The sequence below is a fragment of the Corylus avellana genome, chromosome ca1, assembly GCF_901000735.1.
Source record: "Corylus avellana chromosome ca1, CavTom2PMs-1.0".
Taxonomy (NCBI): Eukaryota; Viridiplantae; Streptophyta; class Magnoliopsida; order Fagales; family Betulaceae; genus Corylus; species Corylus avellana.
The window spans coordinates 40,059,011-40,085,852 of NC_081541.1; the positions used below are offsets into that span (position 1 = coordinate 40,059,011).

Here is a 26,842-nt window from a genome sequence, read left to right on the forward strand (position 1 = left end):
GGGCTTGCTCTCCCTCCCTTCGCTCCTGTCTCTCTCTCACTCCGGCGAAGCCGACGGCTCTCTCTCTCCTCCACCGGCGGTAAGTAGTCATATCATCATCTGCCTTTCCTTCTGTAATTACTTGTAGCATGCTTATGCCCCCCCTACTGTTTATGTCCCCCTACTGTTCTTTCTTGTTTGATTTGGGTAGCTGATTGTGGGTTGATTTTCGGAATGGGCAGTGCAGTAATGGAAGAAGATGAAGGAGGGATGAGCTCACGACCAAGGAAGAAGAAATGGGCAAGGTGAGTTTTTTTTTTGGCTTTTCCTCAGTTAGCTCCCTCTCTTTATTCGGTTGGGGTGGCAGAGCAGCGCCTACGCGGGTGGGTCACAGGCCCGACGCTGGAAAACCTCATAATCGTTTGGGTCCCTACGTTTTCCGGTGACCAAATACAGTGGAGAGGCTTTTTGGTATGTGTTAATTTCTGTTGATTTCGTTACATATGTGTTTTGATTTGGTTGGTGAGCCATTGGCCTTAGTGGGGAGGGGAATTAGAACTGAATAAAGCTGGGAGAGTTTTGAATATAATGTGATTCTTGCAATTAATTGCTGAAGGGAAAAAGAGCATATCATTTTTTAGATGCCATTTCCTTCCATCTTAGTTCTTACATTACTAAAAATTACCAAAATGGGTTTTTCTCTCCCTGACCCGAATTCAGGGCTTTCTTTGCCTTAGCATGTTTCCGTAACAGTACCTTGAGAGGTTTGTTCGTCGTTTTTTTTTGGGTCTGTTTGTTTCAATATCTGTAAAGTTCAGCAAGTTGTTGCAAATGTTAGATGTTTACTTTCTGTAGGGTGTTTGATAATGTTTTGGAGAGGGATTTGTTAGGAAACAAGAAAAAAGAAAACTGAAAATTTTGTTGTATTTGGTGGTTTAGTTAGTTGCTTTTTGGTGGGTATCATCCAGTTCCTGGATTTATTGGTCCAAATTGACAATTCAAGTCGAGTTTTGGGTTTACTCTGAATCTGGTTCTGGTAATGCTACTGTTTTAGATAAATTACGGCTGTTTCTTACATTTTTGAGGTATAGAATTTGTTGTGATGGTTGGTCAATGTTACCAAAGTTTGTTTTTTTTTGTCTTTGGGGGCTTCTGGATTTTTTTATTTCCTTTTTTTGGGTGAGAAATTTGGGAATTTAATGGCTTAGTATTTTGCATATATCATTTTGGGAGTGAGATTTTGGTTGATTTCGATATTTTACATGTAGAATATGAGTTTGTCATTTTCTTCAATGTACAGATCTTGGCTTTCGCTTCTGCATCTATGATTATTAGTTTTTAATAGCTTCTTATAGTTGGTAAGAAATGTGGGTTACTTTGGAGGGAGTGGGAATATTTTGAGGAAGGTCATGGAGATGGGGGTGAGAGTGAACTTAGTGAAGAGTTTGTCTGGTGTAGAGATGAAGGCTTGAAGTTGAAAATGGAGGGAATTTGGCCACTTGGGTATTCAAATTTCTGGTAATAACTGCCTTTTCTTGTCTTGTCTTGAATATATGGCTTCTAGCATTTGTGGTCATTATGTTTTAGTGTTAATTTTTGTCTAGGAATAAAATATATGTCGTTTATTGTTAAAACATACATTTACTATATGATTATGGTGATCAGAGAATACTATTATAGATAGGCTTTTGGATCCATTTCTTTGCTTTCTCGTTTTGATCCTTGTAGCAAGCATAAGAATCTATGGTTAGTGCTAGGCAATCAGAATTCCTGGCATTACCAACCCAGCTTTCATAATATACCCTGTTGTTTGTGATTATGAAAATTTTGGTACTTGAAGAATTTGGCAAACATGTCTGTTCATCTCATGGTGCTGAAGGATTGAGTTAAATACTTGTTTAACAATGAGTGCAAGGTAATTTATATGCTCAATGTGTGCTATGATGACATGATGAAGCAATACAAAAGCATTGCAATTAATCAGTTTAAGGCCAACATGATTTACATTTTTTTAACGAGAAGAACACTCTGCAATTAGGATGTTTATGGATTCAACAAATTATGGACCAATATCTCATGCCAAACTACTTGTGATCTGCAGTGAGAAAATGGAAACCCTTTTGTGGGAGATAGAGAAGGTTTCTGAGAAAATTCTGCTAGCCCTCTGGGAAAGTTCTCTAAGAAGATCAATTTGTGGAAATGATATGATTCATGGGCAAGAAGTTGGGTCAGTTTGTTGTCTCTACAAGCATAGCAGGAATGTTCCTGCTGATCGATGGTATGATGTGATTAGGATGCCGATAAGGGGCACTGATTTCTCTCATGCTTTGTGTTTGCATGTATGTGATGGGGCTTCAGAGTTCCATGTTTACTCCAAGAAAGGCTGGGTATCTTTTATCCCAGATAAAGGTGCTCTAATCATCACAGTTGGAAACCAAATCCAGGTAAATTTGGATGTTGTTTTAGCTTGCCTAAAGCTGTAGATTTCAGGTAGCCCTACAAAGCTGCAAATGATTGTTCTTTTTCCATAAAGAGCACAAAAGCCATGATTTAGGCCTTTGACATCGCAGAAATACTGCAGCCTAGATAGAAGGCCATTTGCTGGAACAGGTAGATGAAATTTATTGATGACAAGATCCACCATTTTTATATGATGCTTTTATTCATACAGTTTCTTTAATGTTGTACTGAGCTTGTTTTCAAAATCATGACAATTAGAGGCAACCACACCATCATGTCCAAGAAAACCTTTGTTTTACATCGTTTTTACTTTTTATACTAATCTCTTCCTCTCTTTTTTGTTACTGATGTATGTTTGAAATATTGTGGTTATCTCCTGTTAGCCGATATCATGCTCATTGTTCTCTGGTTCTGCGATCGATCGCAAAAGGTCAAAAACTTTCTAGTTTCGTGATCGATCGCAAGCCCAATGTGCGTTCGAGCGCAAAAGGTCAAAAACGTACTGGTACAGTGATTGAGTGCACGTCGTGTGCGATCGATTGCAACAACGCAGAAATCAGAGACTGTGATAGTCATTTTTTTTTTTTTTTAAGGACCATCAGCGTCCACAAAGTGGACACTAATGGTTCACCATCAGCGTCCACTCGAGTTTGGACGCTGATAGTCAATTTTTTTGAAATTTGTTTTAGGACCATTAGTGTCCACTTTGAGTAGACGCTGATAGTTAATTTTTTTTTTAATTTTTTTTGACCATTAGCGTCCACAAAGTGGACACTAATGGTTAACTATCAGCGTCAACTATTTGTGGACGGTAATGGTTAACTATTAGCGTCCACCCAAAGTGGACGTTAATGGTTAACTATCAGCGTCCACTCAATGGTTGACTATCAACGTCGACTATGCCTTCTGTTGACATCAGCTTTAGGGTAAAAAATTAGGACTTTTAGCGTCCACTTTGTCAACGCTAAAAGTGATCATTAGCGTCGACTATAAGTGAACGCTGATAATTATACATTTGATCATTAGGGTCGGGCTATTAGCGTCCACCCCTTTAGCGTCCAAAAGTCGACGCTGTTGTCAACAGCGTCCACTTTAGGACTTTTAGCATCCAGTCAAAGTCGCCCCTAAAGACCTAAATTCTTGTAGTGTATGGAGACTCGATTGGGATGACCAGGTACGTTGAAGTACATAAGTGAAGTTATAATAATTATTCCTAGTCCATAATGAAACTAGCTAGCATGGTCCTCTCAATTTTAAGTGGAAATGAGAAAATTGAGTCATTTCATGATAAAATTTAATGTTATTGTATTTACCACGTGATAAATATGTTGACGGATGTTATATTATTTACACCGTTAGATATAATAACTTTAAATTTTAATCCTAAAATAACTCATCTCAATTTCTGATAGTGATTTTCAACATTTTTATTGCCTGAATTGTTAGCAATTCCGATAGCAAATATGAGAGAGTCCGTTGAGTCCACATGCCCAACAGATCTGGCACAGCTTGCCCACTTGCTGGAGCAAGTAGGTCAATAAGAGACATTTTCTATCCAAAAATTCTAACAATCTGGGCAAAAACTTGCTACAGATCGGATCCCTTCATTTCACTTCCTTGTCCTGCATTCTCGGTGAATGCATATTTGGTGTTAGTTTAAGGCCCATGATTAATATACGATAATATTGATTGATCACTTCTTTATATTGTAGGTTAAGAAGGCGTCCAAGCGTCTCAATAGGTGGTTTCTGGATTCATCAGAGGAAACTAATTAGATTTCTGATATTATTCAAATTTCATACATTTTTTTGCTAAATTCAATAATTACTTCTAAATAAATTATTATCCGTACGTGCTTCTACTTCCATGAGGACAAAAGTTAATATTAGAACTTGAAGGTCTAAATACCATATGATCTATAGAGTATTGTGCTTAATTTATATATATATACCGTTTCAAATCTCTTTTCATTTTTTGTTATTCTAATGCAATTAGTTTAGTTAAGCTTTAGTTTGGTTGGGCTTTATGAATAGGTTTATAAATAGCTTTAATGAAGGATATCCCCCACCCCAATCAGACTGAATAACTTTTATTTTAGCATCAAAGAAACATTCAACATAAGTTGGAATTTAAGAAACACACCACTAACATCACTTTTGCAAGCAATAGGCCGATAAATCCAAGAACAACAACTAAAATTATCAAGAAATGAGACATAATATCTTAATCCATTTTTTCAACAAACAGGGGTGAGACCCCATATGTCATGGAAAATTAATTTAAGAGGAGAATGGGAGCTGATGGTTGATGCACGTACTAAAAGGAAGTTTTTGCTTTTGGATCCCAAACAAGCAGAATATGATTCATTATTTCCAGAGATAGGAAGATTTAATAATTCTTGTATTATATATAATGTATTTTGTTTGTTTAGATAATGAGGAGAGAAACAAAATAAATTTATGTGGAATGGCAATGCTGGAGTGGGGAGGATTCTTATCTAAGAGGACCACTGTACCACGGTCGCATTAAATGTTTAGCCGACAAGTTGATCCCCCTTTATTTTACAAGAATAAAATGATTATTTCTTCTTTTTTTTTTCTTTTTTTTTTTTTTTTTTTGACTATTTTAACCTTGTAGAAAGGAGAACGGCTCCTCTTCATTTCCTTTGAAATGAAGAGGGGATTCTTCTCCTAAACATAACTTTCTAGAGAAATTGTTAAAAATGGAATTTATTGACACAACACAAAAGTAAAAGAACTTATGAATGAATGGCAATGACACGCAAGGATGTGGGCTTTATTTATTTATTTGAAAAATGATAGGTATTTTTTTAGTCTTAGATGAATATTATTTTCTAAAAAATTGGTGTGAGGAATAAGGGCTACTTTCTTTTTTGGTTTTTTTTTTTTTTTTTTAAAAAAGAATATTCACTTAGGGCTAGGAGAACACCATAAAAAATATAGCATTAATCCCTATTTTTTATTTTTTTATTTTTTAAAATGCATGTAGGGATAATAAAAGGAAAAGCTGGAAACTAAATTTTATTGGAGTTCAAGCCATCCTACTGTAATGGCCCTAATGACGGCCGGCTTGGCATTCTCAGTGGCATATGGATTTGAGAGGTATTTTTGTCTTTTCACTTTTTCATGTGACAAAAATATTCTTCCAATATAACTAACTAGATATTCTCTCATTCATTTGAACTGGAGATGATCTTAATTCATTTTGTAATGGTGTATTTTTTAATGACTTGTTAACATATTGATGATATTACATCATCTACACTATTAGATAAAATAGTATTAAATCCTGATCATAAAATAGTTCATCTTCATTTTACTTGAAAAAGAGAAGATCATATATATATATATATATATATATATATATATATATTATAATTAGTTTGTTCGAATTTTATAGAAATAGAAACTCTAAGTAGCATCATCCCATCCCACTATACTCACATGGCATTGTCAATCCGCGTTGGATTTCAAACAGTTAAGTGATACTTGTTTGTCTTAAACATATGTATTCCAAGTAAATGCGCTCTGCATCCTTTCCTTAAGCTTCCCGAAGAAGCCTATGTCTACTTGTAGTGTATGGCAACTATAACTAGCGAAACACCCACAAAATAGAAATAAAACCAAAACCTCCATCATGCCTAAGAGTATGTTTTGGATTGTGTTTAAAAAATAGAACTTTTAAGTCAAAAAAAACTTTTGGGCAAAAGCTTTATTTTTAAGTTTTTACCAAAATTGCGTTTTGGTCATTTTTATGTTTTTTAAACCCTTAAAAGTTTTTACCAAACGACTACTTTTTTCTTCAAACAGACTTTTTGAGTATTAAAAGCATTTTTAAACGCTTCAAACGCAATTCTAAACCTGCCCTAAAAAATCGGTGGTTATGTCCATAAAGAGAACATTTTCTTTATCATGACTAAAAATCGGGCTTCAATAACAACATAACCACCGATTTTGCTGACCAGTTCAGCAGTTATGGCTATGGTTATTTAAAAATGAATAACCGCTTAATTAAACCGTTCCACCTAACAGCAACCACTTATACACCTCTGACTCCTACTTTACACTCACTGCCCATCCTTATGACTGGAAAGCCGAGCATCCCAATTATCACATAGAAGTTTGTTCTTATATAGACACCTAGATTGCCTTTTCCTAATAGCCCATCAAATTAAAAAAAAAAAAAATGCAGTGGTGCATATATATGTCCATAGGAGGTAGCACCATCTTCAAGTTTGGAGCCTATATAATAACAATCTTCTACGTTCCTCCATGACAGACAAATCATTAATGGGGCAATAAATTCGGAAAGAGGAACTTTTACAAGCGACAAACTAATTCAGTTTCTCAAAAAAAAAAAAAAAAACCAGAATAAATTTCTCTCTCTATAGCTCTTCATGCTGCTCCTAGACGATTTGTTTATAAAATATAAACAAACAGGTTCGATCGTCACCACTATCTCTCTCTCTCTCTCTCTCTCAGATTGGAGCAATACACGGCTCTTGAAGTGAAGTTGGGTTCAGTCAGAAGGCATTCGTCTATCTATTCTCAGAAGGCAAAGGTAAGCTCTCTACTCTTCTACTCATGATATTAAAGAGAAGTTTCCTTTTACCTCTCTTCTCTTAGTTTATATATCATGTTGCATTAGTACTTTTCTATACATTTCCCAAGTGGAAGTGACTATATTGCCTCGTTAAGACTCTTGCTTTTAGGAATAATCCTGTTCACAACACTTTGCCTGTTACATCAACAAACCATGTCTCAAATGCTTCACAGAAGAGCAAGACTTGGTTTTTTATTCCCACATGTTAATCAGCCCTTTAAACATATGATCATGCTGCATATATGATTGCTAATTTTTCAACTATTTTTTCTTTAGTTAAAAATAAACCCTATTAAACAGTATTAACCCTATTAATCAGCCCTTTAAACAGTATTATTTATCTGTTCTTGAATCAACCCTATTAATTAAAAATAAAAATAAAAAGAAAAAGTCAAAATCCTGATGAACACTATCACATTAATGAAAAAAAATAAGATTATAATATATAGCATTATTCTATCTAGTCTTACCGTAGGTTGAGGTCCAGCTTAGACGATATTTTAGAAGAGAAGAAGGATGGGTCATTTGACATGGATAGCTGATAGATGATGCCATCGAGTACGTTGTGTTGTAACTTGTATTAGAGGTTTCGATGCTTACCCGTGGCCGAAGCCCCAACCACAGAAAGGATTGACCAACCAAAAGAAAGAAAATAGTCACTTGTTTATTAACTTATTCAATTTTCAACTACCTGAAGGGTAGGTCATACGTGGAACTTTTTATACCTTAATTTCTTTTATTTATTTTTTTAGGAAAATTTCACATTACTCATGAATTGTCACTTATTTTATAAAGTCTTCCTAAAGTTTAAAATTTTTCAATTTAGTGTATCAAACTTTTAACTTTTCCTAGTATCTTCATTTTGTCAGGATTTTCGTTAAAATCCAACAAAATTCTCAAAATACCCCCCTTTTCTAAGAAAAAATATTTAAAATTTTTTGCAAAGATTAAGACATGGATATTTTTTGCAAATATCGTTAAATTAAGACCAACCCCTTAATCTTTGCAATTTTTTGTTCTTTTTTCTTTTCCAAAACAAATAGGGTATTTTGGGAAAAGTTAACGAAAAAGTTAACTGAGTGGTGAGATTGTAAATAATTAAAAGATAGATACGCTAAATTAAGAGAAATTAAACATTAAGAAAAAAATCGTAAAAGTGATTACAATTCAAAATAGTTAAGTAAAGTTTGGTAATTTTTAATGTTCTTTTATGTGAGTGATGGTTTTTTTTTTTTTTTTTTTTTTTTTTTTGTTCTCAAGCTCACTTGAACTTAATGCACAGTTATTTCATGGCTACCAATTTTTTTTTTTCCAAAAAAAAAAAAAAAACAAAGGCCTAAAATTAGCCACGTCATCAATATAAGTTAAGGGTGCTGTGTCTTCCACGTTCCACCCATTTCTGTACCCACGATCAACATAATTCCTGAAAAACGAGATAACACCCAGAATGAAGCCTACGATCCATCTCTAGATTGGATTCGTACATCAATATATCGTTCGTTTGTCGGAGCCGACAGGCAGATCCAAAAATGGTCTAGCTGGTCCTTTCGACAGTCACATTATATTATAGTTGACTACCAAATCCCACAATATGAATGAAAAGGTTGTTATGATTTGTGAGATAAGAGGTTTATGAATACAAACTTTACTATTTTTTGTTTTTAATTTTTCTTCAAATTTTTTGGGTTAGTGTTCTGCTAGGAGTTCCAAGCGTTCGACCTTCTTCTTCGGCATGAGCTCCATTTTGTTCAGCAAAACAACTAATCAATTTCTATTTTTGAGAAGGAGTAGAAAGGTCTCATATATCGTTTTCATTGTCTATGTATATTGATAAAATATGACTAATTAAATTTAGGAGAAAGTCCACTACCCCATTCAAACTATCACCTAATTGACAATATTCCCCCCAAATTTTTAATTGTGACAATTTCTCTCCAAATTATCAAAACATTGTCAATGTCCCCAAATGACGAAACTACCCTTATAAAAAAAAATACTAAAACTTCTAAAAAAAAAACACTAAAAATGAGAGGAAAAAAAAAAAGGAGTGACTAAATTTAAAAATTAAAAAAAAAAATCCTTTTTATAAGAAAAAAATTAAAAAATTTTGATTTATTTTTTTAAGTTGAAAATTTTCGTTTTTATTTTTATTTTATAATTTTTATTTTTAATTTTCGTTTCTTTTTTAAAATTAAATTTTTTCTTTTATTATTTTTTTCGAATTTATAGGAGTAGTTTTGTCTTATTGAGACATATGTAAGGGCATTTTTATCTTTTTGCTAGCCTTGAGAAGGACATTGACAATGTTTTGATAATTTGGGAGGAACATTATCACAATTAGAAGTTTGGCAGAAACATTGTCAATTGAGTAATAGTTTGAGATGGATATGTGGACTTTACCTTTAAATTTATAACAATAATATTTAATAGAATGTTATACGACTGATATGACATGACAGTAAAATCAGCCCTTGAGTTTTTTTTTTTGTAACTACTCATCAAATAGCTATTTTTCATTGTCATATCTTCAAATTGTATGACAGTCGTATATCAGTTGTATAAAACAGTCATTTTAAATATAGATAATTCTAATTACTCAATTACAATCCCACACACACATCTTATTGGGCTGATGTGACAGTATCTATTAGGCTTTAATTTTTTTTTCTTTTTTTAATAAAGGCCTTTACTATAGCTGATCAGGCACAGCCACATCAACCCATTAAAACAGTAGTTGGATTAGAGTTGTATGGAATGGATCCGGCTTACGTGCCATTATTAAGATAACAGCATGTATACTGTAGTTTAATCAACGGTCAAGATTGAATATTAAAGTTAACTTACTTTTAGAAGCTTTTAATATGAGAGAGAAAATGAAGAGAAATTTTGAGAAATTCAATCTTAACCGTTGATTAAACTACAACATACATGCTGTTATTTTAATAAATCCGTATGAAACATTGCTCCATTTTGATATGAATGGTCATTTCGAAATCCGAGAGATAAGTAAATTGGTTGAGTGAGGAGTTTCAATGTCATAACATGCATTAATTAGTTTCTTGGTAATTAGTTTTATGAAATAATTTCATTGGTATAAGAACATGAAAATTACTCAATTGGTTCAATATTTCCATGTTCTTTTTGCAGAAGAATGGACAATGGAGTGGAGGAAAGGCTTCTTGGATTAGAAGAACAAGAGGAAAGTGATATCAAACAAAGGATATGGGTGGAATTAAAACTAATGTGGAGGATAGCATTTCCTTCCATATTGGCTAGAGTGACTGCTTTTGGAATGATAGTGGTGACACAAAGTTTTATTGGACATGTTGGTGAACTGGATCTTGCTGCTTATGCACTTGTACAAAGTATCCTTCTACGATTTTCAAATGGGATACTGGTAAGCTCTTAAATATGTTGTAAATTCTTTTTATCCTCAAGATTTGCATATTGTTTCTTTGGTTCCATATATATCTTTTCCTTGGCAAGAATATCTATTACCATGGAGGGTAGGAAAGCACTTGCTAGGGTAATATGGGTACGTTAAATCATCATTTTTCACAAAAATTTAAGCTTTAATTAGGCTCCGTTTACTTCGACGTAAAATGGTTTATTTTGTAAAATATTTTCAGGAAAGCCATTTTCCCTGAAAATATTTTCCGTCAAAAACATTTTACAGCGTTTACCTCACACACGGAAAATAATTTTTTTTTAATACCTTTTTTCATATATATTTTTTCCAATAAGGTCCCGACCGGGACCTCGCCAGGACTTGACTGGGACCTGCCCGGGACTTGCCCGGGACTTGACCGGGACCCTACCAGGACTTGACTGGAACCCGCCCAAGACTTGCCCTGGACTTGACCGGGACCCGCCTTGGACCTGCCCGGGACTTACCCGGGACCCCGCCAGGACTTGACTGGAACCTGCCCGGGACTCGCTGGGACTTGATCGGGACCCGCCTGGGACCCAACCGGGCAAGTCCCGGGCGGGGACCCCGATGGGATTTGACCGGGACCCAACCGGCCAAGTCCCGGGCGGGTGTTGGGCAGGTCCGGTCAAGTCCTGAGCGGGTCTCGGTCAAGTCTCGGGCAGGTCCCTGGCGGGTCCCGGTCAAGTCTCGGGCAAGTCCTGGGTGGGTCCCAATCAAGTGCTGGTCAGGTCCCGGGCAAGTCTCGGGCAGGTCCCGCTGGGGTCCCGGGTAGGTCTTGGCTGGGTCCCGGTCAAGTCCCGGGCGGGTCCTGGTCAAGTCCTGGTAGGGTCTCGATTAGGTTCCGAGCGGGTCCCAGGCAAGTCCCGGTCCCTTGTGGTTTGGGCGTGTCCCCGGGCGTCTCCGATCATCGTGTCCGAGTCCCGGTCCCCGCAGTCCAGGGTCCCGGGCAAGTCCTAGGCAGGTCCCGGTTAGGTCCCGGGCGCGTCCTGGTCAAGTCTCGGGCAGGTCCTGGGCGGGTCCCGGTTAGGTCCTGGTCAAGTCTCGGGCAGGGCCCAAGCGGGTCCCGGGCATGTCCCGAGCAAGTCTCGGTCAAGTCCCGGCGAGGTTCTTGGCGGGTCTTGGCAAGGTCCATCGATTTAAGAATGAGATGCTCTTATCGGAAAATGGTTTACGGTTTTCAAAACCGTAAACCATTTTTCGAAAATTAAAGAATAATTTTTGGTCAAAAGGAAATTATTTTCTGTTGACCACTATTTTACTTCGAAGTAAACACCGTAAAATACGGAAATTATTTTCTGGAAACTATTTTACGTCAAAGTAAACGGAGTTAGGTTTCGTTGGTTTGGGCATAAAATTATTTTTGAAAAATATTTTATGTATTTTTTTTTTGTGTTGGTGCGACAGAAAACATTTTTGGTTTGGCAGAAAGAACATATTTAATTTCCATAAAATAGTTTCCCATTTTTTAAAACCGTAAATCATTTTATGAGTTTGAGCTTCTCATTTTCAAACCATCGAGACTTCGCCAGGACCTAGTCCGAACACTGCCGAGACCTAGTCGAGAATCCATCGGGACCCACCCGGACCCTGTTAGGACCCTATCGAGATTCAACCAGGACCTGCCTAGAACCCCTTCGGGACACTGCTGGCACTTTGTCGGGACCTGTCGAGACTCTATCATGACATTGCTGGGATTGTCGGCACACTGTTGGAAAATTGTAGGGCCCCAACCGGGACACTACCAAATCCTGCCAAGACCTGCCGAGACACCATTGGCAGAAGGAGGCCAGAACATTGTTGGGACCTCGTTGTAACACCTTCGGGACATCATTGGGCGCCAACTGAAACAAGTATGTTTATGGCGGGGTCTCAACAGTGTCTCGGCAATGTCCATGTGCACCATTGTTAGAGCTCAAATTTGGATATGAAAATACCAGATGGGCAAGAGAGACAAAGAGCTCTCTGGAAGACTCTCGAAGTAACTATAGATCTATGAGATAACAAAAATGCCCTCTCAAAGGATGTGCATGGTCTGATCCATTGGTCTATTCAATAGGACCTATCATTCTGCAAGAGAAATTCTACACATACTCTTATGTACCAACTCTCAAGTACTTCCTCCTTAATGTAATCATATAAATTACTATTAAATGCTACATGTACTTTTATTTGTTATTTCATCCAAAAATGATTTTTACTGTTACGTCTGTTAATGAATACTTGAAATATGTGAGGTCTTCCTCTTTTATAGTAGTAGGTAATATTAATTTATACAGTCATATAGGAACAATATTTTTTTGTTTATCTCTCTCTTTATATTTTTTTTGAAGTTGGGCATGTCAAGTGCGACTGAGACATTATGTGGGCAAGCATTTGGAGCAGGACAATACCACATGATGGGTATTTACTTGCAAAGATCATGGATCGTTGATTTTGTTTCAGCTACAATTCTGGTCCCTCTCTTCGTCTTCACAACTCCCATCTTCAGACTATTTGGTGAGGAAGAAGAGATAGCAGTAGAATCCAGACCTATAGGCTTATGGATGATTCCAATTCTCTATTCCTTTGTTTTTTCCTTGACTCTCCAAATGTTCTTACAAGCACAACTGAAGAACATGATTGTTGGAGTGTTATCTGCTTTCTCGTTTGTTCTTCATGTACTCCTGTCTTGGATATTCGTGAACATACTTGACTTTGGTGTTGCTGGTGCCATGGGTTCCTTCAACATATCGAGCTGGTTAATGGTCTTCGGAGAGTTTGTTTATGTCTTCGGAGGTTGGTGCCCAAATACGTGGAAAGGATTCAAAAAAGCTGCCTTCTACGATATATGTCCTGTAATAAAACTGTCAATATCCTCTGGCATCATGCTTTGGTAATTCCAGGTTTTCTTCATCTTTATTAATTTGATCACCTGCCTGCATTTCACATTATTTAAATTGTTTAAATATGTATTAATATTGACTTCATATACTCGGGTAGATAAACAAACTTTAGTTTTCAAGGGGTAACTCATATACTCCGCTGAAAAAAAAATCCAAAATCTTTATTCACTTATCTTCAGCACAAATCTGTCTTTTTTTTTCATTATTTATTATTATTATTTTTTTTATGCCATTCGTTGTAGCAGATGGAACACTATATAAACATTTTTGGGGAAATATCAAATGCATTTTATTGAGTTTTATTTTGTCTTCAATAGTTTAGAGCTGTGGTACAATTCTATCCTAGTTCTGTTCGCTGGATATTTGAAAAACGCAACGGTGGCAATCTCAGCTTTCTCCATCTGGTAAGATTTCTATTATTTTCCATCTCTCTCTTCTTTTACTATTCAATTTACTTGAGAGATTCTTCAACTTTTAACCTCTTTTTGCAGCCTCAATATCTGTGCTTGGGAATTTATGATATGCCTCGGATTCTTAGGTGCTGCATGGTAAGGCTTTATATATATATATATATATATATAACAAATGCTTTCCTAGTTCTATCTAAATATTATTTTTTGCTTCTTTTATGAAGATCTCGTAGAATAAGTTTTTTCTTTGTTTTTTTTAGAAAACAACATCCACTTAGGATGAAGATAATACTAGGAGAACACCATGAGGAACCTAGCATTTCTATATATATTTCTATGAATAATTTTAAAAGTCCCTCTTGTATTATTTAAAAAATGAGGTGACTTTTAAAATCATTATTTGATCAAAATACAATAATAATCAATCGTAAGTCAAATGGTGATTTTAAGAAGTACATCATTCTTAGATGGACACATAAGTGATATAAGAGGGACTTACAACATTACTATATACATTTATGCCACTAACCTCTCTCTCTCAATTTTAACCACATATATGACTCTTGTTATGTAATTTGAACATACAGTGTGCGCGTATCGAATGAGCTCGGGAGAGGAAATGCTAAAGCTGCAAAATTTTCCATCAAAGTTGTCCTTGGTGCATCAGTTTGCATTGGAGTGATTTTTTTTGCCCTTTGTTTAGCTTTTGGGAAACAAATTTCATACTTGTTTACAAGTGATGAAGCGATTAGAGAAGAAGTTTCAAGTCTCTCTACTCTACTTGCTTTCTCAATCTTACTAAATAGTGTTCAACCAGTACTTTCAGGTAACAGTATTCACATCTGACTCAACAAATATTTAACAAAAAAACACAAACATGTTTTGATCAAAGACTCACGTCTAGGTTCTTTTTATCAGGTGTGGCTACTGGTGCTGGTCTTCAAGGGACTGTTGCATGGATTAACGTTGGCTGCTATTATGTTTTTGGCGTACCCTTGGCATTGTTGCTTGGTTATGTGGCCGATCTTCAAGTAAAGGTAATAAATCATAATTAGTCCGCATATAAAATTTCAAATCATCACCACCTAATTAGTTTATAGTAGTAGTCATTGCTCTATTTTCACTTCGACTAATTTTTTTCGGCGTAAAATATTTTTTGAAAAAGATTTTCCTTATTTGAGTGTTTGCCTACACCCTAAAATATTTGTCAATCTATAAATACTTTCAATTGACTAAGGAAAATAATATTGAAGGCGTAAAATGGTTTATCTATCTTATTTGTGTAAACCATTTTATATCGCTCTCTCACAACTCGGCATGTAATACGGCCCCCCTTATAGGGCTACCTGCTCGAGCAGTTCTAAGATACCCAAACACATGCCCAGATATGTGGATCTTACAAAGGCCTTCTGTTCACAATTGTGCTTGCAATATAGGTAGATAATTGTGAAAATTCTAAAACGACTCCAAACGATACCTATTCAAATGTCTAGGTGATTCACATAAAATATGCAGACTAAGATCTAACCTAGAAGTTAAAAATCAACCAAATACAGATATGAATTAAACATTCAAGAACACAGATATTTGGTTACGAAGAGGAAACCATTTAGATAACTCTCTAAATGTAAAACCTCTCCAAGGCTGCCAAACCCAGGAAATCAATCCACTATAAGAAGAATAAGGAATACAAGAAGAATTTCAAAACTTTTGACTCTTCCTTGCACACGACAAGTGACCTACTTGACTTCTACTTCAGTAGCCCTTTCCAGAACATCTGGCATAATTCTTCTAAAAGATTTCCTTTCACCGGAACTCCGATTGGCTTCACGTATTTTCTTTTTCTCAAATAAACTAGAACAATATTCTCTCTCTAAGCTCTATAATTTTGCTCTCAAAATACGTACATCTATTAGCAAAATAGTTTGTTTAAATAGAGAATAAACAAACAAATCAGCAGCCATGTCCGGACATGGATAAGTTGGTGTCCGGACATGGCTAGGGTTACATATGCGTAACCTAGTGGTGTCCGGACATCCAACTCTTGTGTCCGGACAGCTCATATAAAAAGGGCTTGCTGGAAATTGGGTCCGGACCTAGCTTCTGGCGGTCCGAACCTCCCCTTCAAAACATAGTTTCTGGAAATGGGGTCTGGACCCAGCTTCTGGCGGTCCGGACCTCCTCTTCAAAATGCGGTTTCTGAAAATCAGGTCCGGACCCAGCTTCTAGCGGTCCGGACATGCACATAAAAATCAACTCTTTGGATTTTGTGTCCGGACTCGGCTTCTAACGGTCTGGATAGGCCCTTCAACATGTATTCTCTGGAAATTGGGTCCGGACTTGGCTTCTGGCAGTCCGAACAGGACCTTTTAGAATCTGCTTCCTGGGCATGCTGAGGTGCTCATTTTCAACAACTTACATGCAAACCGAATGTGCCAAAACCTAAACTATCAAATTGTATTGAATCTCAATCTCATTCCTGAAGAACTTCTTGTTCTCACAGCTCCTCCATAGCTCTTCTTCGTCTTCCTTCTCTCTTTCTTACACCTCATCTTTTACACCTCCTTAGATTAGATGAAAGAGTAAAGCTGGAAACAACATTTTTATCCCACAATGTTGACATGACAATCCACTCAACTCTTATTTTATTTTATTTTTTTGTTGAAACACTTCACTTAAGTCGTTTTTGCAATTACTCATCTAAACTTCAAAAACTCTCAATTTAGTGTATCAATCTTTTAATTTTTTTTAATTTCACCTCTCCGTTAGGATTTTTCATTAAATTCTGTCAAAATTTCACCCCTTCATAGGCATTTTTGCAAATGACATAAATTTCCTCCAAACTAGTCTGAATGAAATATTCTCCAACGCATGTAAAATAGTGCCAAGTGTCTATAAACATTTAAAATGTACATTAAATTTTTAACCTCATTAGTAATAGTTTACTAACTTAGACTAAATTTAATATGCCTTTTAACTATTTATAGACACTTGGCAGTATTTTACATGGATTGGAGGAAATTTTTGTTCTTTTGCAAACTCTGTTAAATCCTGACTAATGCCCAAATCCTTACAATTTTCTTCTTCTTTTTTTTTTTTTTCTAAAAAAAAAAAAATGGGTATTTTGGAAATTTTGACACCTCTCTGTTAACGTTTAACGGAAAATCCTAATGGATGGGTGAATTTGAAAAAAATTGAGAGTTTTTTTTTTAAGTTTAAGAGGGTAAATGCATGTGATAGAAGTTCATTTAAGGGGTTAAGTGAAGTTTCTTTTTTTTTTTTTTTTTTGTTTAATATTGTATGTGAATGAAAGTTTATTTTTATAGGTTAATATGATTGAATATATATATATATATATAAAGAAATTGTTAATTTTTCGTGCTAGTCAAAACGTCGGAGAAAACATTTTAGGTGGACAATATATAAAAAGTAAGATCACTAGTTCGAATCGCTCTCCCCCCTCTTGTGCGAACATGTCAAAAAAAAAAAAAAAAAAAAAAAGAGAGAAAGGATTTTGCTATAGGGCCCGCCATGATGATTTGTAGATACGTGGCAAAGCTGCCTGGGAGTTTTGCATCTAATTAAGAACAAAATATTACCTTTAAATACGACATTCAATGACTTAATTAATTTAGGAGATTTATATAGTTTGGTTTTTTCTACTATTTATTGTTTGCGTAAACTTAACTTCGTTTTTTCTTTATTTAAATTTGTAGGGCTTATGGATTGGATTGTTAGGCGGAGTGCTAATGCAAACACTTGCGCTTTCCATCCTCGTATGGAGACTCGATTGGGATGGCCAGGTACGTTTAGGTTATATCTTAGGCAACCTACTTGCAGAGGCAAGTAGGTTCATTGGACCTCTCACATTTTCTATCCAAAAATTCGAACAACCTGGGCAAAAACTTAGTCACTTTTTTATATTGTAGGTTAAGAAGGCATCCGAGCGTCTCAATAGGTGGTTTCTGGATTCGTCAGAAGAGACTAATTAGATCTCGGACATTATTCAAATTTCATGCTTTTTTGGCTTATTTTTCCCTCTTGCATTCCAGATATTTTACTGTGTTTTAAGTACTTCTAGATAAATTATTATCCGTGCATCTACTTCCATGAATCAATTCAGAGGACAAAAGTTAATATTAGAAGATCTTGAAGTTCGAAATAACATATTACTGAAATCTGTTTGTCACGGTGGGTGTTCAACATCATCAGGAAAATTATTAGTTTTAACTTTTAGGGCTTTATCTCATAGTGTGGACTAGATTTGGAGCGAGCATATTCTTGTTTGTATTCGTGAGAATGTACTTGCTGAGCAAGATATTCATTGAATAATGAAATTTGGGAATCTCAATTAAAAAAGGAAAAAAAAAAAAAAAAAAGGAAGGAAGGGTGTTGCTTCAAATCAGCGTTATCTATTAGTAAGGAGAGCATGGTTTTATTGACATAGTCCCCCAATATATTTTCGATATTATCTCTTTAGAGGGTTGTACTTAATTTGTTTTTCTAATAATATTTTTGCTCAATTTCTCTAAAAAAAAAATTTTAAAAAAAATTGTTTTTCAAAATATCCTTTCATTTCAATTTGGTCCCTGCATTAGATATTGTTATTAAAATAAGAAAAAAAAATGGAATATATAACTTACACGAGAAATGTTATAGGTACTAAATCTTTTACCAATAAAGACTTACTAAATTGATGTGTAGCTTATTCATTGAAAATCAAGAGAAATGTAACGAATACTAATGAATGAACTCCACATGATTTTGGTACCGTTATTTTGATAAAAAATTTGGTACCCTTAGCATTTCTCTACACATGCATGTTTTAGTACATTTGAAAAAATATACTCTACAATAGCTTCCATTTAGAAAATAACTTCTATGGACTATGGGATTGTAGCTAGGGGTGGGTATTGGTTTGATTGGTGTCGGTAGGGGCAATATTTTTGCTTACTGATTTGTGAAAGTTGGTTAAGTAGATTAATTAACCGACAATGAATAGTCTCGATTTGTTCAATTAATCAATTAGTCGATTAATAGGTGTGGTTAAGTCGGTTACAAGTTTTTATGTTAAGATTTATTAACTTCTTTGTAACTACATAATCAATAAATCATGTGCTTTATAAATGAAAATAAAAAGTAATTTCTTCGAATACTAACCAAAATGACAATTACAAATCAACTGGACAACACACAATAAGGAAACCTACCATATCAAATTCAAAATTTACTTGAAAAATTGATTAAGTTGGTTAATTGTTGGTTAGCCGATAGTTTTTTTTTAAATTTAATTTAATTTTTTTATTTTTATTTTTTTTTACATCCTACAGAACCAAACTAATGTCGAAACACTATTTTTACTCCGCCTACCAACTTCTGAAAGTCGGTTGTCGGTCGATGACGATCGGTAAGCAATCGGTAGGTGGTAAATGGTTAATTTGCTCACCCCTAGTTGTGGCACAAACTCATCATTTTATGCCCCCAATGAGAGATTGACATATTAGCTTATTACCACTTTTTTTTTTTTTTTTTTTTTTTTTGAGAAATGAGAGCTTATTACAACTTAAGAAAAGAAAATAAACACACTAAATCACATCCATATATGTGAGGTGAGATTTTTTAATTTTTGGTAGATGTGGATGTGATCTAATGTATTTGTTTTCTCTTTAAATTGTATTTCATTGAGGTGCCAATCTTTTATTGGAGGGCATAAAATGACGAATGTGTACCACAATCTCATAAAAGTTATTCATTAATGAAATTATTGCGGAATATATTTGAAAATAGATAAGTAAAAGGTAGTTTAATTTCATAAATTTAAGAAAGAAAAAAAATTCTGAGAATGATTCGATTCACATCCCCTATTAAGTCTACTACTTTATCATGATGAGTTGAGTGTCTGTCGTTTTGAGGAAATTATTGCTTCCTTTTGACCAAGAGCTAAACGCTTGTCGGATGAAAAAAAAAAAGTTTAAAAACAAATTCGGTTTAAAAAAATAAAAACCCGAAGAAAAAAAATGGGTCCATAGTTGACTTTCTATTTAGCTAATGGTCGGCCCTATTTTCGGCCCATCAAACAAAAAACACAAAGCGGAAGAAAAGTACGTCTGATATATACGCCTGCCCCTAAAAAACTAAAAGGATTGTCCATGGGACTTTGGAGCTATTTAAGAACAAACTTCTATGCTCCTTCATGACAGAAATTAATTGGATTTTTAAATTAAATAATTCAACGTATTCTACTGAGAACTAGTAGAATTTAATATATGACTATCATATAATTAAGATGATGGACTGAGATCCCCTCAAATTAGTTTAAAATTTGAGGGCCTTAAATAATCGAATCTTGGCCATTGAATCCATCTAACGGTTCAAACTAAGTCACATGGATAAACATTGATTTCCCACTAATTCTTTTCCAAAACCCACTTAATTTTCCCTCTAAAAACAAATCAAACTTCTACACATATTTTGAGTAACCCCTGGGAAACTGCAAAATTCTCACGCCAATATGAAATAATGATTTTAGAAGGCATTGTTGAAGCAAAATTATTGGCATGACTTCTTCTTCCTCTGTCTCACGTCTGAAAAAAAAAAAATATTAGCTTTTGACTTTTATTGAGATGAAAAAACTGACCAGATAGGTCTTTGTTTAATTAGGTGTGATTTCTGGACATTAGAATTTAGACGAGCTCAAACTCTTACTAATTTGATCCACTTTTCTTTTTATTTTTTGTTGAAGAGATTTTATTTGCTTGGCTATGGGTTCTTCGGATGCCAATAATTTTGCTTAAATAGTTTTGGGCTACAAGATTGCAGTTTCCTAGGGGTTACTAGGAATATGTGCAGACGTTTGATTTGTTTTTAGAGGGAATTTATCGTATTCTAAAACTGATAGTGGGTTTTGGAAAAGAATGAGAGGGAAATCAATGTTTATCTACGTGACATAGTTTGAACCGTTAGATGGATTCAACGGTTAAAATTTGAGAATTCGAGGCTCTCAAATTTTAAACTAATTTGAGGGGATCCCAGTCCCAATAAAAATTAATTTTTGAATCTGCAAGAGTTTATAAAAATAAAAATTAATGACTAATATTTACTGTTACATTATTATAATTATATAACAGTCATATAAGATTCTACTAAATATCATTTTTTTTAATTGTTATTTAAAAATTCTATGAGTAATGAATATGGCTTCGTAATGAATTGTTGAATAATTATAACTAGTGCAGAACCACCCCTTGGCTTGGGGGGACAGCCCCCCAAGCTATAGGGTGGTCCTCAAAAAATAAATAATAATAATACCTTTTAAAAAATTAAATTTTGCCTTCTCTAAGATTTTGTGTTTTTTTTAAAAAAAAAAATTTGCCTCCTCAAACTAAACATTTTAATTCTGTCCCTTATTATAAACATGCTAAAAGCTAAAATATAGTAATATCATTAAATTCTAGAATTTAAAATAGGAGACAAAAGCAATCCTTTTGATGTATTAATTATTTGCTCGTTACAACAAAAAAAAAAAATTTGTAGTTGATCTTATTTATATATACTCCTCTTTCTACGTGAATTAATTTGTGCTGATCGACTTGAACGCATAGAATAAAGAAAAATGCTTATATATATATATATAGCAAATCTCTTGTAAGAATTCCAATCTATGCATTACATTTATGCAACATATAGAACCCGTGGAGAGAAATATGATGAGATATGTTATTTATTGAACTCGTGTATGATTTCTATACAATTGAGATGATAAGACAGTAAAAATTATTATTATTATTATTATTTCTTCTTTTTTACAAATGCTAATTTAAAGGTTGATTTTTACTACAATGTCATCTAGTAATATGAGGATTATTTAAAAATATACTAAATAGCTTTATTCAAGTATGATATGTATCAAGTACTTGAACTTCAATATACTATTGATAAGAATGTTATCAACATACAAAATATGGCATCTCTTAAAAAAAGAAAGAATGTCAAATGTTGGTGCAATAAATTCTCAGGAGAAATTCTACACTTATATATTCTTATTATCACATTTATAAATAGAAATTACGATTCCCTCCAGTTTAAATGAATTGTAAATAATATTTTTGTCCATTAAAAAAAAAAAATACCTTACAAATAGAACTAATTTGATCATCTATCTAATTAAACACTTTTTGACGAATCACTAAAAGTTATCATTAAATTCAAAATTTAATAAGAACATATTTACAACCTAATGTTGAGTTGTAGGCCACGTCCACGAGTACGAAAATGATCCATGCGTGTAGCCTTTTCCAATTCTCAAAGAGCAACTTTTGTAAACGACAAACTAATTAAAGTTTGTCCCTCTCTCTCTCTCTCTCTCTCTCTCTCAGAGAGCTCTTAAAGATTAGCGGCCGAGCTCCTAGACGATTTGTTTGACACGTCTGTTTATAGTCAAACAGGTTCCATCCCTACTATATATATTTCTCTTCGCATCACTTTCTCAGAAGTTGGGTTCACTGAGAAGGCATTGGTGCTCCAAAGCTATCTACTCACAGAAGGCCAAGGCAAGCTATCTTCTATTCTCCCTCTCCTCATATAAACTCAGAAGTTTACCTATTTATATATATCTCTCTCTTCTTTTACTTCAACATGTTGCACTAATTTTATATATATACTGTTTGCTTTTGCGAATCGTTGTCACAAGAGCACAAGCTACCAAACTAACCTTAATTGCACAACACTTAGCTTGTTATACACTCAAGTAAGTACCCTCCAAGACTAATTTTCTAGGATCAGCAAAAGCTTCATAGAATCATATATTTACCGAGTTGACATGTTAATCAGCCGTTTAAACATACCATTCAAGCTATAGTTGTGAGCGTGATTGTTCATTTTTCAACTATTTTCCTTTAGGAAGATAATGGGAGGAAAATCCTTATCTTACATTCATGGTTGATATGACAATGTCCATTAAAAACAAAAGAAAGAAAAAAAAAACAAAAACTCTACGCCGTTAGGGATACCGTAACATGCATTAACCCAATAAAATGAGAACATAGTATATAGGATTGCTCTATCCCATCTCACGATTAGGAGTGGGCAAATACATGCTCTGCCCCGCCCATTTTCTCTAAGAAAAACACAAATCCGGGTTGGTTTTTGCGTTACCCGCACGGGGCGGGTCGGATTGTGGTAGCTCGAGGCCAGCTTAGACATTCTACAAGACAAGATTGCCTCTTCGTTTGATGAAGATGAAGACATCGAGTAGGTTGTGTTCTATTAGGTTTCAATGCTTACCCGTGGCCGAAATGCCAACCACAGAATAGATAGGAACAACCAAAAGAGAGAAAGTTACTTTCTTTTAATCATTATAGCTTATTCAATTTTCAACTACCATTCTGCTTCTCAACTGCTGAAGGGCAGTTGGATTAGCCTTTTATTCACTTTCTTTCTTTCTTTTGTCCTGTTGTTCTTTTTTCCAATATTCGTATTGTTCTTTTTCTGCCGGTGTTGTACCATATATGGCTTTCCTTTGGCATCCATGATCATCACTTTCTTTGGTTTTTTCTTATCATTTTGACATTCAAATCCATTACTGTATCTTTTAAAATAAACTAGAGAATATAGGGATAAAACTGTATACTATATTTCATTGTGTTTTGAACTGTATATAAAGAGGCCTATTTATAGTTAAATAAGGCTAAAAATACTAGGAAATACACATTAGTTTATTAGCTATTTCAACCTTCAACTACCAGTCTACTGAAGGGTAGTTGGAACTTTTTATTGGTTTTCTATATTTGTTTCCTTTTGTTATTTTCTGATGAGAGTGATGGCTTTCCTTTGGTCTTTGTCACTTCCCTTGGTTTTTGTATTTTTTGGTTAATTAAATATTGAAGATGCCAAGTTTGTAAAGTACAAATCAACTGATGACATATAGATTGGATATTATGAAGTATCAGTTTGAGGCAATCCATGCCTTTGTTATTCAATAATTACCAAGAAATTATTTATCAACAAAAAAAAAGCACAAAGAAATCTTTGAGATAAAATATCTGCCAGAGTATCGTAGTTATAAGTATGGTATGTATTTAAATTTAGATTTAAATAAAGAAAATGTGTGAAACTCAAGTGGCTCGTTGGCTTTCTTATTTAATATGTAGTAGCGGTAAGTCCAAGAGGCCAATTTTTTATTATTATTATTATTATTATTATTTTCTAATTGAATATGGAGAAAATATTACGAGGAGGATCTTTCATTTTTTTTTTTTTTTTCCTTTAAACTATGAAAAAGTATGAGATGCATTGAAGGAAGAGCCGGAAAATTAGGATACGAACTACGAAGGACGTACGAAATAGGAGAGAGAATGGTAATTATATGCTCAAGTGATTTCATGTTATTTCTTCACTAAACTATTTTTTTTCTGTACAACAATTAGAAATCATATTAGTAGATAAGTTAATTTTGGGGAGCATGGTTTAGCTAAAGTAACGGTTAAACAAATTTGTCTTTATATTTGTGATATTGTTGTGTTAGAGAAAAATGCTCTATTTTTATGGTAATAAATGAAAGTATTATTTTAAAAAAAAAAAATTGTTTTTTCTTTTTTTTTAATTTTTTATTTGTTTTACATTTTTTAACAAAACACTGTGATTATAATTTATACACCACATCACATTTTTTGTTTAATTAAGAGTGGTATTTGGGCAAGTCTTTGAATTATTTATATGTTAATTATTAAATAATTAAATTTAACTATGATTAACATAATTGTGTAAGGAGTTCTAATAGCATATGTTGTACCTCAAGGCTCAAACATTTTTCTTAATAAATTACTATAGGAGTGAGCTTGAATGGTAACAGATCGAACACGACACACAAAGTCACGACTTGTCTGTTTCTACAATAAATCAGACCTTTTTTTAAAAAAAAAAATAAATAAATGAAACATTAATTGCTTAGAAATATACTTTTTTTTTTTTTTTTTTCTCTAATTCTTGCTTAGAACTATATTTTATATACATAGAACTCACCAACCCCCTCTTGTTAATGCTGTCATGAGGGCCGTACGTTTCTCGGAGCCGACAGGCCCTGTAGGCTGCAGATCCAACATTTATGGCCTCGCGGACGTTTACACTTTACATTAATCAATAAACAGAAGATTAATGTCTGGTTTTTTTTTTTTTTTTTTTTTTTGTGTTTTTTAAATGTAACATGATTTTTAAAATTATCATTAAATTTAAGATAATTATTATTAAATTTTAATTTATTGATAATTTTAAAAGTCATGTTACATTTAGAAAGATACAAAAAAGACTTTAATCCTCTTTCTAATGTTACTCGGTTTATGAATACAAACTTTAATATTATTATTATTTTTTTTTGGCTAAATTTTTTTTGGGTTTGTTTTTAATGCCAGCATTGCCAGGAGTTCCAAGCGTTGGGGCTTTCTCTTTTTAAGTCCTTTGGCTTGACCTCCATTTTGTTCTAGAGAAAGCAAAATAACTAATCAATTTCTATTTCTGAGAGGGAGAGAGGGGTCTAATTTTTCTTTTTCAACGTCTATATATTAGGGGCGATAATATGTGTTTGTGTATTGGATTTAGTTTGTGTCAATCAATGGATATAAGACTATATAGATCAACTCTAATTCAAACTATTTAATTAAACAGATCAAACATCTCAACCATAACCCTCTAATTTTGTATTGAGTTAGTGTCGGATTCACAGATTATGTTAAAAATTGTCAGCTATTATGTTGCGTGTCGAGTTCGGGTTGTATCAAGGCATAGGTATAAGACTATAGGTCAACCCTAACTTGACATATTTAATTAAACGGGTTAGACTCATCAACTTTAACCCTTTAAGTTCGTGTTAGGTTTGTATCGATTTCGTGGACCGTGTCAAAAATTGACAGTCCTACTATGTATATGGATAAAATAGGACTAATTGAATTTAGAGTAATGTTATTCAGTAGATTGTTATACTACTGACATACAACTGAAATAATGTGATAATAAAAATCAGTCCTTAATCATTGGTATAAGAACATGAAAATCCAAGTCTACTCAATTGGTTCAATATTTTCATGTTCGTTTTGCAGAAGAATGGACAATGGAGTGGAGGAAAGGCTTCTTGGATTAGAAGAGCAAGAGGAAAGTAATATTAAACAAAGGATATGGGTGGAGTTAAAAATTATGTGGAGGATAGCATTTCCTGCCATATTGGCTAGAATTTCTTCTTTTGGAATGATAGTGGTGACACAAAGTTTCATTGGACATGTTAGTGAACTGGATCTTGCTGCATATGCACTTGTACAAAGTCTCATTTTGCGATTTTCAAATGGGATTCTGGTAAGCTCTTAAATATGCTTTAAATTCTTTTAAGATAAATTGCACTTTTATCCTCAAGATTTGCACATTGTTTCTTTGCTTCCCTATCTTTTGAGAAATGTTATAATATCACACTCTCATTTCATCCTCATTCAATTAAAAATATGAATACTTTTTATTTCATTTTAAAAGGATATTATCTATTTTATGATTATGATTTAAAGTTTGTGCATCTAAGACTAAATATGTATATGATACTACATTATTTAAATTTTTTAAATGAAATTGAAAATATTCTTGTTCCATCTCACTAAATTGATCCGACAGTGCTCAATATCTATTATCATCATCTAGGGGCAGCCATGTGAGTCATGTGACTTTGTCGTTAACTAGTACAAGAAACAGTGGTAATTGATTGGGACAAACTTGCCATAAAATGCTAGCTAAGGTAATGGGATTGGGATGCTCTCCATTTCAAAGGAAAGGGAAAGCATCCTATTAGTACAATTTAAGAAATAAAATGATCTTTTTAATTGATCGGAGATAAAATTAAAAAGATTATTTTTGTCCTCTTAAAATGATCGGAGAGGATCCTTTGGGAGGGTAATGGGTCTTCTGCTTAAGTTTTAGCAATTGCATTGTAATTATAATAATATTATATAACTATTTTGTTGAAAAAGTCCAACCCTAATAATTGTTCGAACTTTCATGAATAATTAACCTTTTTAATGGGTTTTGAT

At 34.0% G+C, this 26,842-nt stretch overlaps 2 protein-coding genes across 2 annotated transcripts in view; both read left to right on the forward strand.

Moving 5' to 3' along the window:
- The first annotated feature begins 6,839 nt into the window (after positions 1 to 6,839).
- LOC132167557 (protein DETOXIFICATION 24-like) lies at positions 6,840 to 18,138 on the forward strand. The gene is made up of 9 exons (XM_059578572.1): positions 6,840 to 7,020; positions 10,210 to 10,459; positions 12,823 to 13,364; positions 13,692 to 13,778; positions 13,866 to 13,922; positions 14,372 to 14,610; positions 14,703 to 14,821; positions 17,501 to 17,587; positions 17,714 to 18,138. Exons 2-9 carry the CDS (start codon positions 10,214 to 10,216, stop codon positions 17,774 to 17,776), a joined length of 1,440 nt encoding a protein of 479 aa, XP_059434555.1. The 5' UTR covers positions 6,840 to 7,020; positions 10,210 to 10,213; the 3' UTR covers positions 17,777 to 18,138.
- Positions 18,139 to 22,170: 4,032 nt separating this feature from the next.
- LOC132167567 (protein DETOXIFICATION 24-like) overlaps positions 22,171 to 26,842 on the forward strand; it is a 17,611-nt gene continuing 12,939 nt past the window's right edge. The window contains exons 1-2 of the mRNA XM_059578583.1: positions 22,171 to 22,333; positions 25,874 to 26,123. Coding sequence (XP_059434566.1) covers positions 25,878 to 26,123 — 246 coding nt within the window. The 5' untranslated portion in view covers positions 22,171 to 22,333; positions 25,874 to 25,877. The remainder of the gene's footprint in view (positions 22,334 to 25,873; positions 26,124 to 26,842) is intronic.

Bases quoted from the DNA above. Each gene is read 5' to 3' on its own strand.
- LOC132167557 (XM_059578572.1), top strand. From the start codon at position 10,214: ATGGACAATGGAGTGGAGGAAAGGCTTCTTGGATTAGAAGAACAAGAG. The intron at 13,779-13,865 runs GTAAGATTTCTA...CTCTTTTTGCAG, and splicing joins ATCTCAGCTTTCTCCATCTG to CCTCAATATCTGTGCTTGGG. The intron at 17,588-17,713 runs GTACGTTTAGGT...TTTATATTGTAG, and splicing joins GACTCGATTGGGATGGCCAG to GTTAAGAAGGCATCCGAGCG.